The sequence below is a fragment of the Squalius cephalus genome (assembly GCF_949319135.1).
Source record: "Squalius cephalus genome assembly, chromosome: 7".
In the NCBI taxonomy this organism is placed as follows: Eukaryota; Metazoa; Chordata; class Actinopteri; order Cypriniformes; family Leuciscidae; genus Squalius; species Squalius cephalus.
This window is the reverse complement of record NC_137128.1, coordinates 27,068,344-27,088,743: the sequence shown is the minus strand read 5'-3', so window position 1 is coordinate 27,088,743 and position 20,400 is coordinate 27,068,344. Positions and strand designations below refer to the sequence as shown.

Below are 20,400 nucleotides of genomic sequence, written 5' to 3'. Positions count from 1 at the left end.
TCAGTTTTTGTGCGTGTGGCCTCCCCTTGGTATCTTGGTATAATGTATATATATATTAGTCAAACCAAAAATTATTCAGACACCAGATATAATTTTTTACTAATGGGTGCAGGACACTATAGTTCACTTATGTAAGTGAGGATTGCAAAATAAAAAGTTAACTGTGACATATTACACCCAAAATTTCTTCATACAGTGGACTAATAGTGTTTTTTCTTTAATTGCTATGCAACCTTTTTACACCACAGACTGAACAATATTAGGATATACTTGGTAATTGGTTGACCTAAATTTGTATCATCTAATTGTGTACTTCAATTTAACAGCTGACAGCTATTCAACCTAATTCATTTGTGAGAAAGTCTAACAGAAGGATGGCCAAACCAGTAAAATATCAACTGATTTGATAACTCAGTTCTTGTCATATTTTATTATCATTAAATACATTTTGGTTTGACTGTATACCCACACACAGATAAAACATTATGACAATCATAATTAATATGAGGACAAAAAACACATGCATAGTAAGTATCAGAAAATTGATACTTGCTGTCTTCATATTAATTATGATAGTACACAGAATAATGGAACCAATAATATAACCAATAAGATAAAATTTCCTATTTACAGTCAGAAACATTAACCTGAAGCTGAAAAAACATGTTATTTGTCATCCAACCTAATCCACAACATGTGTATGATTGATGTGTGTATTCATTACTAGAGTAAAGAGCAAACTGGGAACAGCATCTCTGGGCCTTCATGAGTCATGGTAACAGTGATGTCATACACAATCACCTTAACATGACCCCAGGAGGTAGGCACAGGAAGTGCAGGCTTCCCTTAGAGACGGAAACCTTACTAATGCTGTGTGTGTGTGTGTGTGTAAGTGTGCGTGTGCGTGTGTGTGTGGGTGACAAATTGAGTTATTACTGAAAAGTGATGAGTAATTGTGCAGACATGGAAGAATATAAGGTGGCCTTGCACTTGGAATAAATAGAGCGCTCATTTAAACCCACCCTAACACGAAAGATAGAGTCATCATTGTAGAGACACAGTCTATATACTGTAGCAAGATTGGTGTTTTGTAACTTTTAGGGCCTGTTTACACCTGGTCACTTCATGCGTTTTCTCTGATCAGATAGTCATCCAATTGTGAAAAGACCAGGTGCAAATGCCCTCCAAAATGCTTTCGAGAAAGATTTAAATCTGATCACTCAAACCACTTCAGGATGAAACTGGACAAGTGTAAATGCATCTGGTTGTTGAAACGACATGTAAATTTTACTCCTCCCAAAATATACAAATACGTGTAAAACAATAAACATGTAAGGGTGTGTTGTAGGCTTTATGACATAGGGTGGGAATTGAAGATCGAATCTATATTTGTTTTGCGGAAACATGTTTATGTGGCCACGTATAAATGGAACAGGTTTAACAAATCAGATAACTATCTGATCAGTAAAAACACATGAAGTGACCAGGTATAAACAGGCCCTTAGTCCATATGTGTCAACTTTGAGATCATCAATATGCTAAAAGTTAACAAAATTAAGTTTCTTTGAAGATTTATCCCGCACTACACAGATTTTCTTTTGACCGATCTAATGTCTCCTGAATGAGAATGTTACTCCCCCTAATACAACCTGCAAGTAGCAGCACATTGTACATGGCTGTAACACAACTAATGCCCATTTATAAAAAAAGAAAAGAAAAAAGGAATAAATCCATTTCAAAATAGACGAGAATGTCGATATGTCCTAATGAAACTTCCTATTTCACAAGGGAATACGTCAAGACTGGCCTCATATAGCAGTTTCATGGGGTCTGTAAGTCATCTCTGCTGACTCAAACTAGCCATCAAGTCCACTTCCAGTGTCCATCCTCTCCTCTCCTTCCGCTTCCACACTCTGAGGAACCTCTTTCTATTGCTGCTTCCAAGCACAACACTTGACTTTCCAAAGCTTCACGTCCGTTTCTCACGCATGTCGTTTCCATAGGGAGCGGACGGTTGAGGCTAACTGCTCGCTCTCTGTCTCGCCCTCCTGCCACGTTCTGAATAACCGCTGTTTCACTATATATAAATGAAAATAAATAGAGGAAGTGAAGATGATAGAAGAGGAGGGAAAAAACAAACACCTCTCATTTTAAAAGTAGAGCTGAATTATATTCTGCATCATGCTAAAGAAGTTAATTTCCTTCTTTATTTCTTGTGTCTTCTCTGGATATCTGGGGTGGAGAGGAGTTTCTGCCTTCAATTATCGGCCAAGGTCAAAGACAGGAGAACGGAAAAGGGGGGGGGATAAGGAATGTGAAAAAAGGGACTGAGCTGAAGTGAATATAACCGGCAACAAAGAAGTGACAGAATGAGATGAAAGAGAATGTAGGGAAAGAGAAACATTTGATCAAACCCTAACTATAAGTTGTAAACTTTGGTGTGTAGCGCCTGCTTGTTATGAAGAGTTGCAATATTCAGGCGTGCTATAATCAGCTTTTCAACTGTCGGACCAGCTAACCAGACATCCTGAACTTTTACTAAGTAACAAACAACCATAATACCCTAGCAACCAAATAGAAATCTGAACACCTTACCAACTGTATAGCATCACCTAGGAACTGCATACATAGTTAATAAGCTGAAGGTCAAAGGTTTTAAAGGCTACGCCTCATGAGAGAGCTCACATTTGACCCTACAACACTCTTTAAATCAATACGAAAATCCTTCTCTGGATTTCAGGAAGCATTTTAAAAAAAAAGTTGATAGTGGTCTAGAGCTGCAGTGTGAGTGGAGTGTTTGGGTGTTTAGCTCTATGTGAATGAGTGTGCATGTGTATATAAAGAGGTGCTAGGTAAACATCCAAAACTGAATTTGCAGACTATTGGGGAAAAAAATGTCTCCAAGAACACCCACAGAGCTGCAGACGCCAAACGGTCAGGCCAGCAACTACACCCACATGTCTGCGCGTGCGTTTGTGAATGTGTGCGAGTGCTGGAGCACTGTGGAGCCGCTACAGGCACTAAAAACAGGCTCACATCCTCTAGTTAGCATCCTGAATTTGGGCTAAAGATAGAGAAACTAGACTGCAACTATCAGGAGGCCTGATCAGTCAGACATAAACAAGTTTCACAGTCCTAAATTCTGTTAGTGGGGTCGATTTGTTTGTTTGCTTTTAGGTTAAAACCTCCTGGAATTTTTCCAGGATTTTTCATGCACTTCATCCAGAAAATAAAGAGTACTTTTGTGGAGAGGCACGAACAATCTGCTAATTACTCCCCCCTGGTGGAGTGAGACGAAACAGCACATTCTTGATTAGTTACGGTTGTTAAACACACGCAGCCTACGGGGCCAGAGAGGTTCTGTGAGTCCATACAAAAATGTGCAAAATGACAGAGCAATGCTTAGTCAACCAGAAAATCATCAGGAAAGACAAACTGAGGTTGTGTCTATACTAACAGATCGGAGTCAAGATGACTACAGCTAGGAAATCAAACTTGGCATGTTCTTTTTAAGCACTTTGTAACACACACTTCATTATATTAAAACAGTTATTGCTTTTAAGGCACAACAGGAAAGAGTATATTGCCAGGTGATCAAATAAAACAAAGAAAAAAATTTCACTAATGACCGGTTGTGAGGGAGGAGGGAGTGTGGGAGGAAGAGTGAGAAAGAGTTGCAGGCTCCCAATCGTTCTCATCTCCGCATAGCACACATTCCATCTGCTCAACAGCTGGCTGTCTAATCCCTCTCTCACACAAACCTGTGCCTCCCTGAGAACCACTGCAACAGTGCACTCGCTCTCACACCCTCACAGACACAGCACAGCTGACACAGCCACTCGCGCTCAAGAGACATAAACATGATCAGACATTCTATCTATCCATCCATCCATCCATCCATAATCTATCACAGATAGATCTATCTAATCTATCTATCTATCTATAGACAGCAGCATACCTATCTGCGTGCCTGTCTGTCTATCTGTGCACACGTCTAAATAGTCTGTCAGTCAATCTGCATTCCTGTCTGTCTAGAGATCAAGAGTGCCGCACAAGTCCTGAAAAGTGAAGCCAAAACGTTTAGATCGCCCCCAGGTGGCTGGATGCAGTATAGCTCATAAACCCCACCTTCTCATGTAATCGAATGAGACATGAGACAAACTAAACAATCAAATTACACTTCAAATAATTTCTGTCATTTTAGGTTTTTTTTTTATCACGCTGATGTAAATTCAAGAGTTTGTTTTTTAAATAAGTTTGGGTTTAGTTAGTTATTTGATGCTGTAAAAACGGGGGTTTGACGTCATGACTGACAGCTGAGATTGACAGCTTCTCTGAGTGAAGTTACTTTTACTTACTTTTTTCGGGATTTTCGGGAGGAGATTGGAACTTTAACTTTAATTTCTACATTTCCATAACTGTAATTTCACACCGACATAATGAGTTGTTCTGCAGTAATCTGTACCACCCGATTCTACGGGAGTGAGGGCGGGACCTTGATATCACGGCTCCACTTCATACTCACTACCGCGCAGACTCAGCCTTCGAGTTCACTTCAGCCTTTGAGTTCACTACCGCGCAGACTCGGGCTCCAAGATGTCAGCGCAATATTTGGACATTGGTGGCTTCACTTTTCTACAATGGTAGAGAGTGAAGGTGTTTCATCAATCTTTTTTGACAGTCTATGGTCTAGAATCTAGACAGTCAATCTTCGTCTGTCAGTCTAAGTATACCTATCTGTTCTTGATAGTCTATCAGTCATTTTATCTACAGTATTTGCATTTCAGTCTGTCAAAACTATACTGTAGAAGTAAAATATTGATTACATATTTTAAACATCAGCAGTACACTGCCGCTTCCACTATACATCATTTAGCAGACTAAACTGGTCAGCCTACCTTGGAGAGGTTGAAATGAGGACAAGACAGCTCAAGACGTTAGCATTGCCCATACCTCCTTTTTGATTTTCTACAAAAAGCGTACTGTATATGTGTGTAAACGTCTGATAAACTATTGTTTGCTTTCATTTTAGCCCCATCAGCAGAATGGATGCTTGTTTTTCAACAACTGCCAAGCTGGCATCAGTCTTTTGCCTTTAGTGTGCTAGCTCCATGTCTCTAGCTATCTCCAGAGGGACTCTCAGTGGCACTCGCTCACAGCAGAGATGCATGGCCTCCCTACTGCCAAGGGACACAAGGATACGCCAGCGCTTCCTGGAAGGGAACTGGAAAGAATGGAGAAAGTTGGCAGAGGCTAGATAGTAGGGATAGAGGGAAAAGGAGGGAGGCGGAGGGAACGAGACTGCTGAGAGCTGCAGAGCGACTGAACCAGGGTGACCTGCTCTGGATGCCCAGTGCCACAATCTCCACAGAGATTTTTGCGTTTACTTTGTGCCTCCTTACTGAATGTGAATAAGAAGTATATGGAGCTGCGGAAAAAGAAAAAAAGAATACTAAATCTCATAATTTACATTACTCCAGCTTTTTATTTAGTCAGTAATTTGCACATTTTATATTACATCTTAATGTCTCCAATGCGTTTGCTCTTTTATTTATTTATTTTTTAATTTTCATCATGTGTAACAGGGCTCAACAATAAGGATGACTCACTGACTTTGGTGTGGACCATGTGAGTTTTGGGTTAGTTGTCAAACTTGCCCATTTGAGTCACTGTTGCTTTGTCCCTGAATATTTTGTGTGTTGATCTTGTATATCCATTTGGAAAAAAAAAATTCTGTGTGTGTACATAATGGATTAATGATAAGTTTATTTGATTTGACTGGTACAGTACAACTCCAGCTATCTCGGAGGTGTCTTAACAGGCACGTTTATCAAAAGACACCACTAATAATCCTGTCACAGACATACACTTCCATTGAAACAGACAGAGTTTGTGCATTGTGTTACTGTAAGAGCTGTAAGAAGTACTTCCCAGAAAAACACACACATGTTGATTTTGGCCCAGTTCTCAGTGTCTTCTATGGCAACTTCTTGAAAAGCAACCTACTCAGACTCGTAAGAATCTCTTGATAGGTGAGAGTTCTAGCATGCCAACAGTAAATGACAGAATAAGCACCGGCAGATAATAGAAAGGTCATGTTTAATTAGTTGAAGAGCTGGCATCCGGTTACTAGGTCTTGGCAGCCCTCGACCTTCTCATCTTATTCAGTTTCCCCAAGTTGCGTCACCCCTCATTGCTCAATCACATGCTGTTATCAAAGTGACCTTGGGGCATAACCTTTCTCAGTGTTGTGAAACAGTGAATGTGGGAAACTGTTACCATTGTGGCAAAGACACAAAGCCAAGATTAACTAACATCTGTTGCTTCTGGTCGATAATGACGGAGTGAAAGCATGTGGCTGGAGGAAATGCACAGTGCCAAAGAGGATCAGAAGTGAACATCTGTTTCTGCTTGAGTCCATGCAAACACACAAGGAGAACTGGAGATAGAGAGGAGTTAAGGTTGAAGTGCTGCAAGCCTGAGACTATGAGAAGGTTAATCTAGTGGCCAGTATTCCTCTGCACACAGGCTTAGCCCCAGCCTAATCTAGGTAATGAAGGTGGAGCGCTAAAAAGCGCAAATATCCTTGCAGCTTAGGAACTAAGGAGCTGATGGGCCCCGGGATGTGGTTTCCTGCCTTATGTAATCGAGCTTCATGAGTGGAGGTGAGTGTGTTTGTGCCCATGGGGTGATCTGAGCAAAGACCATCCAGGCGAGGTGCTGAGAGAGAACAAGTCGAGTTGTTTTCACAGCTCCAGTTATGTCTGGTAGCCAGGCCTGGATCTTCAAGCTGCTATGCCAACAACGTATTTTCGACAGCTGGAATGTCTGCCCTTTTGTTGTCCATCTCTCTCACATTCCCTCCATTTCTCTTTTTTGTTCTTCTTTAGTCTTGAGAGTTTGATCATATTATTGCAGCTTCCTCTCAAAAAGAAAAAAAATTCTTAACCTGATCTCCGGCGTGATCTAGGGAGCCAAGTAGTCTGCATATGTGGTCATGATGATTTATGCCTAAGAGCAAGGCTGCAGTGAGGCCCAGATGGCTGTAGCCCTCAGTAAGTGACGTGAGCTAGAAGTCTCAAGTTTGTTTTCTATACTTCATCAACCATTCAGTCGACTCCACAGGGCTGTGGTATCTTGAGACTTGACTCCAGCGCCTTGCTTCTGGTGATCTCCACAAAACTCATTTGCTTGGCCTGTGCTGAGTGCATTTACGTGCAGTATTTTATTATACTTGATAACTCAACAATGTTATGTAAGGTCTTTTGCATGCTTTAAAGGTTCACTCAAAAATAAGAAGTTGAGCATAATTTTCCAAAAAAAGAAAACAATACATTTAGTCCTGGTTCACTTATTTTTAACACTGAACCTAGAGATACAAAACAAGCGTTTTTTATGACGTATATTTTGCGACTGAACTTTTTGAACATCCAAAACTGCTGTGTGCTGGGCTAAATGTGCTCCCTGTGTGCGAGTACTGTACATGATGGTACATGATGGAGCTGACAAATCGTTAAGACCTTATAAAATGTGTAAAGGATTCAAAACAGCGCCAGGAAACCCTCCGGCACACACAAACGAAGATCTGCTGCGAGGATACATGGTTCTGATGCTTGTTCCGAACTGTGATGGGCAACAATTATGACGAGAAAAAACAGGTATGCTTGACAGTGATGCGCGGGTTGATCCAAAATGAGCGGGTGCCTGCGGTCACCCGCGGTTACGAGTCATCCAAAAATATTTTTAATGATATTCGGGTTGCGGTCGGTCGGGTCGTTTGAAATTAAGATGCCAATTAAACCTTTGTAATTTATATAGTACTAGACACAATTTTCTATTAAATACATAGGCCTACACTTTATTGGCTGAATAACTGGCGCGATGATGACGCACAAGCTCAGTCTGCAGGTAGAGATGGAGGCAAGTGAAAAGGTGAAGACTGGGGAGCTCCGCAAATACACAAATGTTGTGCTTGTGAGAGCTTCAATTGGGCATCCACGTGGCGAAATAGCCAAAGCCTACTAATACAAGTGGGAAATCCTTATTTACCTTTTGAATGTTGAGCGTAATTAACTTTTGAATAAATGCTGACGCGGGACAAAATGCCCAATTTCCCAACTCGTTGAACTGAGCAATGCCATTGTACCATTTTAATAGGCTACTTTTAAACGCATATAGCTCAGTAATGTCAGTTTTATGTATTTTCTGAGAGGGGGCAGGATTTTTGTTGGGAAAGTCGGGGGAGAGACGCACACTTCGATTAGATGGATAAACACATGCAGCATCTTAATTGTTAAGAAAATAAAATGAAATAAATGAATAAATCAAGCCTTTAATACATAACACTATATCATACAGCACCCCTAGTTCCTACATCTATGGCCCAATGACGCTACGATGAGCATTTACTACTTTTAAAAAATGCGGGTCAGGAAGCGGGTCGGGTACAATATTTTCTTCTTTTTTTGCGGTCCGAGTTGCGGGCGGGTTAGTTGAAAACGTCGGTCGGGTGCGGGTTGTTTATACATTGACCCGCGCATCACTGATGCTTAAGCATTCTGTTCTTTTTAGGGTTGCATCTTGTAACATCATGTTGTGTTTTTGGTTTGTTTACATGTCTTTGGTCCGTGTTGCATTCATATATCATTCGAACCACACCAGAGTTTGTTTGGAAGCGAACAAAGACCCATCTTTTCAGGTCTCGGTCTGCTTGTTTGGTGCACACCAGGGTTCGGATGGCAGAGTTTACACTTATTCAAATGAACCTCACTAACAGAGCACTCACTCCAGGGTTCATTTAAATTGTACCAAACATGCCAAGTATGAATACACCCTAAATTATCATTTCTGGGTGAACTTTATTGGATCATGAACAGTTCCTGATCAAAAATCTTTGCTCATTGGCCCAATTTCCTTCACCCCCTAATTTTAATATTGACATCAAAACCGTATAAAAAACAGATAATTGTAAAATCTCATGTTTTCTTCAGTTTTTCAATATGCAAGACAAAATAACCATCACAAAATAATAATTTAACTATCATGTATGAAGTAAGACAGCAGCAGTTATTGAGTAACAGCCTCAAGGTCTTATCTGCTGGGAATTCTGCCAGTCAGCCTTCGCCTTTGATTCTGAAGATACTCTAAGTGTGAGTAACAGATACACCATATGGATGTATAAGCACTTCCTTAGCTTGTTAACTGCAAAGGTCTATCGTGAGCTGATCAAAGGATGGGCGGCTTGCAGCAGACAAATGACATTTCCATGATGTCAGTGAGCAATGAGTCAAGTCTTACAACACCTGCATATAATGCTAAATGTTCTGCCTTTAACATAATACACACACAGACAAATCATTGAATAGGGAATGTTTTTTTTTTTAGGGCCAAAACTGCCTTTTTGGCAGATCAAATAAATGAATGGGGTCATTCCTTTTGCCCCACTTGTCAGCACTTGCAAATGTCCATGCATTGACGAAACACCTGGGATCAGAGGCACATACATAATTTAAAGCTAAAACTTCAAGGACACTAAAGGCTGAGAACAAAAAAGAAAAAATTGGCAGAAGACAGTGCAGAAAAAAAAGCAACGACCTTCTGAGTGCAGGCATGTGTTTAAATAATTTAAAACAGTTATGAATTATGCTCTGAAAAATGTTTATATTAAGAAAATGTTCTTGAGAGCAGAAAAACAGCATGTGAACACATCTTAAATGGAGCTCTTCTGCAATCGGCACTGCAGGGGGCCTGATAAGGCACATGTGGAATTGGTGAGGATCGGTGGCCATGCTCAAAGGACCCCTTCATTGGTAGAATGTGATTCCACAGGTATGTGGGCTGCCTTTCAGCAGAGGCCCAACCTGAGATACAAGGGCCACATTGTGGGTGCTGGAAAAATGATAGCACCTTGGCGATTCCCAGCTATGCAGTTTCCGCGGCATGACGACCCCCTTTACCTCTATTGATACACTTATCTCTTTTTTTTTTTTTTAAGAGAAGAGAGAAAAAGTTTGTGGATACACTGAGGGAAACATGCATTACAGATGTCTAATGGAAGCCGTGAAACATCAGAGGCTAAATATTCTAGCCATGTACAAGATGATTTAATGTAACCACAATAACATATATAATGTCTTGTGTAAACGTTGCTGAGAATTTTTGGCACAAAGCAGAACGTATCTCCCTCTGCTCCGACTCTTAAAATTCCATGTAACTTATTTGCTTTGCATTATGAAAGAACAAGAGTTTACATTGATGTATTTTTTTATTAAATTAATAATATTAAAATAACATTTGTAATATAACATTTGTAATGTTTTTATATATATATTATTTTTTTTATATTATTTATTGTATACACAAAAGTTTGGGGTCAGCTAAATATTTTATCAACAATACAGTAAAACAGTAATACTGTGAAATATTATTACAATTCAAAATAACTGTTTTATATTTCAATATATTTTAAAATGCAATTTACTCTTGTGATGGCAAAGCTGAATATTCAGCCGCCATTACTTCAGTCTTCATTGTCACATAATCCTTCAGAAATTATTCTAATATGCTGATTTGGTGCTCAGGAAACATTTCTTATTATTATCAGTGTTGATTTTTTTATTCTTTGATGAATAGAAAGTTCAAAAGGACTTTATAAATGTCTTTACTGTAAATTTCAATACATTTTTCAATTATAAACAAAAAAATATTACTGATCGCAAACTTTTGAATGGTGCTGTACATAAATAAAAATATTATTCCCAAAAAAGTGAAGAGATGAACTTACAAATAGACCTGGGGCCTCATTTATAACCGTTGCGTATGCACAAAACAGGCCCTGAAAGAGAAGTACGCCACTTCCGACGCATAAGTTGTGATTTATAAAAACAAACTTGACGGGAAAATTTGCGCACCTGCACGCAAACTCTGACCCATGCGTACGAACGTTTTGGAGATGGAGCAGTTTGGCGACACCGATGGTGAGCTGGAGTTAAAGGAGCTGTATGTAAGAAATGTATTTCAATTAATCATAAAATGGCCCTGATATGTCACTAGACATTAAGAAATCATGTTCATTTCAAATACTTATATCACTGACAACAGTAGTACGGCCAGGATATTGTCATTTAAAAAGTGAAGTTGCAGCCCTCAACTGATGTTGATGTTGTCATCTTGTGTTTTGGCCTGATGCTCCACCCTCCACCTATCTACCAATCACGAAGTCAGTAGTGTTTCGGCATCCGGGTTGCCAGCTCTGCTCTAGTTACCACAGTTGCAGCTCCTTGTAGCAGCCTATGTTCCTGCTGGATCCTGCAGCCTATCTGGCAACCTCGAGTCAGGGGGGAGGGGGAGGGGATACAGTGATTGCAGTACCAGTTTTGGCCACAATCTTACATACAGCTCCTTTAAGTGTCTTTTTGGTCACTTTTAGACAGAAAATATAAAGAAAATTAAACATATACAGAAAGATAATACAAATATACTTTCACTCACCAAGCCTATCACTTGAAGCAAATATCCATGCCAACTTAAATGTCCGCGCCAGCGAGCGCGTTGGGCCGTTTAGTGAAACTGACGCAAATAACAGTTTAAATAAATAAAATAATGATTTAAACTATGTTTTACTTCTGATATAAACATTTAGATTAAATATGCCATTCAAATTAATGGAGTTAAACACTTAAACATGAAATCATTACTGAGAAGTTACAACATTTTTTATATTCAAATTCAATCAATAGAAATATTTGTTGTGGATGCGATGTTTTTGAACACTTTTCCTGTGGCGTGCTGTGTTTAAATGTTTTAACCACAGAGATAATTGCTTATCATGATAATACCAGATTGTCTGAGAAAATAGTTTCGTGCAAATAATGTCCAAGCCTATCTGCTTCAATTAAAAATACAATTCAGCCAGTGGAAAAGAGTGAGAAAAACTTTCTCTGAAATGTATTTTATACACTATTTGATTTATGTATTCAAAAACAAGGCAAGGATAGGCAACTACATGATTTTTATTAATGTAATGTGTCTTGTACCGTTAAACGTTATCACGTGGATGAATGATCATATGCAAATGATATGCAGATGAGGATCTGCATAGTAAAACTAGGCGTTGTAAGCTCCATATATGGTTATTTCGGGGAGGAGACGCATGTGCGCACAATCTTCCGCTGACTGGGATTTACAAAGTGAATTCTGCGCAGGTTCTGGCGTACGAACGGTTTTATAAGTCTCAATATTTTTTTGCGTACGCCTTTTTTGGCTTTCGGGCGCACGTACACTTTTAGTAAGGTTCCTACGCACAGTTTTATAAATGAGACCCCTGTTGACTAGACTACTGCAAAAGTCCTTACCTTGTAAGTCTGGCTCGCTGGATCTGGGGCTACTCCGAGCTCCACGGGTTGTTTTTTTAGCTCCGGGACTGCTTCCCCCTCCTCCACCACCCCCAAGATTTCCGTGGACCTTGCCGTAGCCATTGTACATGTTGTTGCAGCCCACATTGCTCTTATAGATGGAGGGAGGGCTGTTGAGACGATTCTGACGCTCCAGTCTGTCCTTCATCTTCTTTGGTTGCGGTTTGTATGGCTCATCCCGCCCAAGGTAGTTCATCCCGTACACAGGAATTATCTCTGCGCCAACAAAACAATCATTCAACCATGAAACTGCCATAAAATTTAGGAATAGGAAAAATTATGGTGCGTTCCATTTGTCCTCAGAAGTGGGAAATTCCTAGTCCCCAGTAAGAACTTTTAACTGGAATGCCCTTCAAGTCAGAGCTGTAAATGGGAAACTCAACAACGCTGACTTCAGAATACAATATGGCTTCTCAGCATATCAACAGTAGTAATATATTGTTTATTAGTACTTCTGTTTGTCTGTGTCTCAAACTCAGTGGTGCACACAGTATTATCCAACCTCTACCTGTTGACATGATACTTCGGCTTTATCAGTGCAAAATACCACTTTTTTATGTGTTTTTATTTGGAAAAAGCAAGCACAACAAAGGTTTGCATCCATCTTAGATTTCTGATCTTTGTACTGGATTGTGGTCAATCCAGGTGTGACATCATTCTCAGCTCCGACATACCTCTTCCAAAGTAAATGGAATGCAGCATTACACTTACAAATACACTGACAAGTTACAGAGCCCCTAATGGGATATGGTGATAGGAAAAAATATGAGATTGGAGAAAAAATTATATTTCAAAGAATTTGTCTTCTCTAGCTAAAGTATTGCGTTCCCCAAAAAAACGTACAAAAAAGCAGTCAAATATAATTTCCATCACAAAAGTTTTGCAAGCGAACACAAAGTTTGTCGGTGGAGTGCAAAGGTTTTGCGTGAGAGGAAAACTTTTGTGAGAAAACGCAAAGCACTGAAATATAATTTCCATCCCATTTTATTCTTTTTACAGTCACATGTCTCTTTAAGGCAGGGGTTCTCAACTCAGCTCCAACCCTAATCAAACACTTGAAAAAGCTCAAGGTCTTCAGGATTACTAAAAGGTTATAGGCAGATCAGGGTTGGAGCTGAACTCTACAGGAAAGTGGACATAGAGGGCCATAGTTGAGAACCACTGCTTTAGGGGCTTCATAAGGTAACACACAGCATTATTTTTTTTAGTGTTGAAAACATTTTTTATCAGAAAATGTATCAATTTTTATCAATTTATTAATTTATCAAAATGTATTAATTTATCAAAAGCTTATCAGTTTTGGCAGTGGAACTGAAATATCATGATATTTCACTTGGTATTGTGACAATACCAGAATAAGAGGAGAGTAAGCTGTGATCATATGCACTCCTACCTTCATTGTACATAGGCGGGATATGATGATGGTAGTACTGGTGGGGGGAAATGTCCCCAGGGCTGACGGGTGGGTAGAAGGCCGTGTGTGAGTTGGGAATAAATGGTGGTGGGGCCATGTATGGAGGTAAGTGATGAGTTGGAGAGATGGCTGGAGAATAGCTCGGAGGATAGCATTCTGGAGACTGAGGGGTGACTACCACTCTCCGGACCCCTGTGTTGTCCTCCAGCACCTTTAGTGAGAAACAAACAAGTTTTTTATTTTATTTTTTTTATGAATTTCCCAGAGCTGAAACCCAGATTTTTTAAATTGCCTGACATTTCCAACTTTTCCAGGACTGTGGTAAATTTAAAATATCATGCAATATCATGACATATTATTAACAAGCATTATTATTTCATAATAATGAATACTTCAATACTCTACTCCTTCTGTCTGACCTGCTGACCCTGAGAGTGTGTTTACATGTGTGTGTGTATATGACAGCCTGTTTGACAGGCCTATCAATAAGCAGACAGCAATGTCAAGAGTGATCAGCGAAGCTTAGATCAAGTTCAGGGTTGCTGTGCATTCAGATGTTGTGCACACGGTGAGAGACATTGTTTCATTATGCATGTCTATGAGAGACATCAGACTGACTGTGGACGAGGAATGTGAGCTGAGAGTGGGTCAGTGTTATTTTACAAATGTCCTTATTAACATGTTAGTTCTTACAAAACAACTGTCCAGCCCCACTGCAGTAGGCAACTAGAAACAAAATGATGGAGACAATATGGAGAATGCAACGACACTGCCAGATGCAACAAGGTCATGGGTGACAATATGAGTGCTAAATATCAGAGGTTGTTATGATTGCTCAACAGAGGTGTTCTCAGCTGGCCCTCAAGTTTGGAGAGCTGTACTGTACAATAAAAATGAATTAGTCTGAAAAAGAAAAGCTGTGATTAAATGTCTGTCTAGTTTCTGGTCTCCTTTCGGTAGATGCCCACAGCTCTGACCGCGCTTCCCGCTCCTAGTTGGCACTGGGCTAAAATAAACACAGATACAATGACCTTTGGACAATTAGCAGATTCCTTCAACTGCCACAGGAGGGGTGAAGAGTCAGGCCCATTTAAACTAAGTGGGCATGATTTTTAAGTGGGTTTTAAGTTAGAAAAAATATCCAAACTGACAATTCTTATTTTTTTATGGAATATTGCAATATTTATTATAAATGATTTATCCGTGCACATCTTTTTTTTGATCATCTTTTTTTCATCACATATTTTTTTAACGTGTGCCTTGTAATAGTTAAATCAAAATAACTTCCCCTCCCACTTGCAGCGACATCTCTTCTCTTTTCTGATGAAGTATTTACTGTAATGTTTGTCCCTTTGGTCCTGTCTTATCTCACCTAACCGACTAAGTGAGCCAGGATTGCCACTGGCACCCCCTCAAAAAGAAAATAGGTGCATGACTACTTTGTTTTCCTACTCAGAGTGCAGAGTACAGAAAAATTAGGAAACCCACTATAAGTAAACAGAAGCCTAATCTGTTTGTGTTCTAATCTGCCTTTCTTGTAAACAACATCACCAGATAACAACCTTTACTCATCATTGTTTACAGGGTCAGGTGGGGAATATCTCCTCAACTTTGCTAGACTATCCATGACATTTCAACATGTATTTACTCTCTGCTTGGCGCTCCATGACATTCTAGCTGGCATTTGCATCTTTTACATTAGTGCCATGAGCAATTACCATTGTGCCCTTGAGGAATAATCTCCTTGTAATAAGCGCATCAATAGAAACACTGCGTGAAAGTCACGAAAACAAGACCCACTACAACCCATTTTTGATTCTTCTTAACATAGAGGTTAAGAACAACAGGTCTAAATAAATAATCTTGTGAATAAGGAAATCAACTTTTCTTAAATTGCAATCTATTCAAAGCAAATATTCTTAATAGTCCATTCTAACACCAGCATAGAGTCAGAAATGGCATGTGTCAGCTTGTGGATAGATGTTGAGGTGAGGTCTGTTGAACTATAAATGAAGACGTAATGTAACCACTAGGCTTCAGGCCCAGAGCCGTTGTCGTGCTGATTGTATCTCTCCAACTGCTACTGGTCAGGGGTCTGCTTTCATGTCTGGCCGATCATGAGCGAGATAAGAATTACGGTTTGGAGAGCTCATTCCAGATCAGCACTCGCTACATATTGATTACTCCTCTCATCTGCCAGAGTTTGGAACGATGACAGATTCTTGTATAATGTCTAATGGATCATAATAGAGAAGTAAGAGCCCTGGAAAGACCACAGGTCTCATTTACAGAGGTAAGAGGATGGGAGGTGGTCGGTCCAGTCAGCATTACAGTCAGATTTTTTTTCTTTCCCCAAAATATGGAAGCTGTCCCACAAGCACACTTGCAAGCACATGCTCAAGTAACAACTAATTTATAATGTGTAGTGTCATGTAAATGAAGTGTAAAAAGTATAGACATGTGGCATGTTGTTCCTGGCTTCCATTGTGAGTCTATTATGGTTTTCTTTATTCCTTCTTTTCAGATACCGAGGGAATAGTAAAAATAATATAATACAATTTTTCCTTTTCCAAAGACATATTTATTAATGATATTAACTTGAAACGTTGCACTCACCTGGGAGATGTAGCCAGGAGGCACATGAATGGGTGGGATGGATCCATTGGGTGACATCATCGGAACCTCTGCAGGCCCTGTGCACATAGAAGAAACAAATGGTCAAATATTCAAATTCACCTCAGTTTGTTATAAAGTATGCTAAACATTTCTATTTTACGAACACTTGAGGAACAAAAGGGCAAAACAAAAGGACCAGAATGAGTGTAAAGAAGAAATGCACAACTTGATAAGTTGACATGGTTAGCTAAATTAATCTGTGAATAACTGTTGTCTTGGTCAGCTATGTTGCTTTTGGTTAAAACAAAGTAGAAATATTTATAAGTTTGGCATCTGATCAGCAGGCCCAGACTTCCTCAGAAAACAGATTTCCACAGAATTGAAATGCAAGTTATTCATTAAATTCCCGTGAATGTTCTGGCCATTGCATGTTCAGTTATAAAATATTTTGGCTGAGCAGATCTATGCTTTTAGAGTGCAGCATTCTTAATTCCATTTAACACTTTCTACCATGTTTAAATCCAAAAATTTGCAGATTCTGACTGGGCCTGCTGATAAGCACCCAAACTATGCACTGCTGAAAATGATTATAAATATAGATATCATTCCATCCTCATTGGCAACCAGCCTAACTACTAGATACCAACCAGCAAGGGATAGAATATACAAACAAGCAAAGCAAACAGGCCAATAAAGGCCACCCCACTTGGCATGGCAAAGAGGGCTGTGGGTAATGGAACTAGAGCAGTCCAGACAGAGAGTTGTGGAGGACTGGAAAGGACTCAAGCAACATGGAAACTGTCCCGTTGCCCGAGTGCCTCTCATCAGGCCTGATTTACTGCACACTTATTCTCCAGATCCCTTGCTCACTTTGATTGACTGATGGGATCACCGTTCATGTCAAGTCACCCACCTGTCTTTATACTTACAACAAACTTAAGCCCAAACTGTGAGACTTTACTCTACATAAACATTCACTTTATTTGCTCAGAAACATCAACTAAGTTGATTTGTTTACACCCTAAAGGTGTTAAGATTGATAGAGAAGAAATGGATGGGGAAATGTATCATTTTAACAGCATAATGGAATTATAAAAATTATGATGTTTCCAAATATACTGTACAGAGTCAGCAGTTTGAACTTAAAATTCTAGGATAAAAGCATCCACTATTTAGTCTAAAGTAAACTAGACACAAATCCCCATTAGCCATTTTTAGATTCACTGGAACACATATATTCAAATCCAAGGCAAATCCAAATTGTGTTGTTGACTTTTCCACTGCGGTCTGTCTCTCTGCTCACAGTAGCGGAGGTCTGGCAAAATCTGGTAAAGACATCGTCCCCCCCTCTGAGACAGCAGCAGTCAGCTCTGCAATGCTTTAGCCAGTATAAATCACAGGATGGACTGTAATGAATTCTACAGTTCATTCTTCATTAGCTGCCAAAGCCTGTTCACAACAACACTGCTAGTCACTACTATGTCATATCCTGAAGGAACATTCCAGAACTGCTCAACTGGAACGTTTTCATAAAATAGGCACTAGAATAGGAGAGAAAGGAGGGATGAATCTTTCTCAGAAGATGTTACACATGTAAAGTGTGAAAATTTTCCCTCTAAACAAGTTCTCAAGTTTCCCTCAGTTCTTTTGGATGTGCTAGACCTAGCCCTACTCAGTCTAACAATAGAGTTGTAGCCTGACGTCGTCATACTCAGATTCTAGTCAGAATGTGAGTCTGATACTGCTCCATTGGGCTGTGATTAAGGGGCGTGTTTCAACCGAACCAGGAAAGAAAATGCCTCTGTACTCAATTGGATAGACCTACAACCAATCAGAGCAACGGAGTAGGTGACGTATGTTCTTCATTCATCTTTCTGATCGACAAATGCCTTGATTGCAGTTCTCTATTCCTCTTTTAAAATGAATGTGCTGTCGATATCTTCTATAACATAAGTGTGAATCCATCGCGTGATGGCGGAATCTACACATCTCAATTCTACAGCGGCAGTCATCTTTGTTGTAAATTAATTCAACCCAAGTGCTCTTTGGTGACTTGGATGATTACATTACCGTTCATCATCTGTCCATCATCGTGTAAAGCCCGCCCTGACAATTTGATTGGTCCGAACAGCTCTGGTTCGAGCACAGTTGCTCCACAACGGATCAAGTTCAGACCAAACTTCCCGACCTCAAATGTTGTGGGCGGGGCTAAGTTCGGCTGGCATCCAGGCTACAACAGCTAGCCACTTATCGCTAGTCGTTTGCAGCCAACTACATTTTTAAATGAGTAGAGATTAGAGAATGACTGTAGTTTAAAACCAGGAGGAGTATAGTTTAGAAAGTTACAGTTTCAAAGTGTGAGATGATTTGAAGACTTGGTGAGGCAAAGCTAGTGAACATAATTAACACAAAAACTCACAAAGCAACAGGAGGGGTAAAGAATTTTTCAGAAGCTGTTTTTCCAGTAACAGCTAGACTCCAGCTGACATCAAAGGACCTTTTTTGGTTAACTGGTGAGAACAGAGGAGGAGTCCTTACTGGAAGTGTGTGTGTGTGCACATGTAAGAGTGCTGCACAACAGGGACCCTGTGTGAGTGGCCCGAGACAGTGACCTTGCTAGCAGAACAAATCCTTGTAGAACAAATTAGTCTATGATGATAAACACAAACAGCTTGTCAGTCAGAGCAAAGTCGAATGAGTGGGTGTTTGCCAGTCAGGGTGTATGTGAGTAAATGAAAGTGTGCAAGTGGGTGGGTTTACAGTAGGTGCAAGTTGTTTGTTTAACCATCTTTACTTAACTAGTACAAGAAATCAAGGTCTGTCCTGTGTACACCCACCCACATTAGTATTTACACAAACACAGCTGAAACAAATGTACTAGGATCATCATAATAAGTGAAATAATTAACTCAGCAGACAGACAGGGAGAACTTTGGCTTTTTCAGATTATTCTTGCTGATGTAAAGGAAACACATTTTGCGCTCAATCCAACTCTGTGTGGCGATCTTGAATATCTTGAACCAAGAAATAAATGATCTCTGTGAAAGTTGTAATAAATGATATTATTTTCTTTATTTGTAAGCCATGGCAAAGGAAAATTAGGCAAGTAGTCATGGAAAAAAAATATCAAGTAGTGCTGAGGAGGGTTTATTTCTCCAGGCTTGGCTATAAACCTTACCAGAAGTGGGAATGCCAAAACTGTCAAAAGATGAGATACATTCGCCAATCGACATGAGAACCGTATGAGCTGTGGTGTCACCACAGAAAATCTATCACCATAAACGTATCACCACACAGACACATATAGCTATTAATAAAAAAGTACCAAGGAATTCTTTCAAGTACCTTGAAGTACCATGGTACAAGAATATACTTATCAAGTACTATGCTATTACCAATTTCACATGAAGGAAGATTGTTTCGGTGAGTATTTGACAACAACAACAACAACAACAACAGTGCATTCATCATACATTTTGTATTTTATACTTCTGACATGACATGGTCCTATAGTACAGCCGGAATAATTTTTCTTTGTACTGGTGTGTCAGAAGCACAGACTGGAAACAGGAAGTATGTATAATATGAGGGACCTATACTCTGGAGAGTCCATGAGTGTCCGGCACATGACTACGCAGAGAGGAAGAGAAAGGCTCTATGTGAAATACATTATTCATCCCTTATTTCTTCTACAGTGGAGCACGGGGAACACATGTGGGCCTAGGGGAGTCAGTACGCTTTAATGAAGCGTTCAGTTTGAGGCTGGGAGCTGCCTGGAACCACGGTCAGGCCTGGTGGAGTGCGAGTTGGTGTGCATGCCGAGCACACAGAGGACACCTTTTCAGCCCTGCTCTCCCTGATGGCGTACTGTACATACAGAGAGCACTCATGAGTCTACACTGAGCCCACACTGGCAGCTTTCTTTCAGCCACTCCACAGCAATGCAACAAAACTCAT

The 20,400-nt window shown here is 39.9% G+C and overlaps 1 protein-coding gene across 1 annotated transcript in view; it reads right to left on the bottom strand.

The window, feature by feature from the left end:
* fndc3ba (fibronectin type III domain containing 3Ba) overlaps window positions 1-20,400 on the bottom strand; it is a 125,028-nt gene that overhangs the window by 34,801 nt on the left and 69,827 nt on the right. The window contains exons 4-6 of the mRNA XM_079876099.1: window positions 16,444-16,520; window positions 13,807-14,038; window positions 12,354-12,629 (exon numbers count right to left, since the gene is read on the bottom strand). Of these exons, the coding sequence (XP_079732225.1) occupies window positions 12,354-12,629; window positions 13,807-14,038; window positions 16,444-16,520 (585 nt within the window). The remainder of the gene's footprint in view (window positions 1-12,353; window positions 12,630-13,806; window positions 14,039-16,443; window positions 16,521-20,400) is intronic.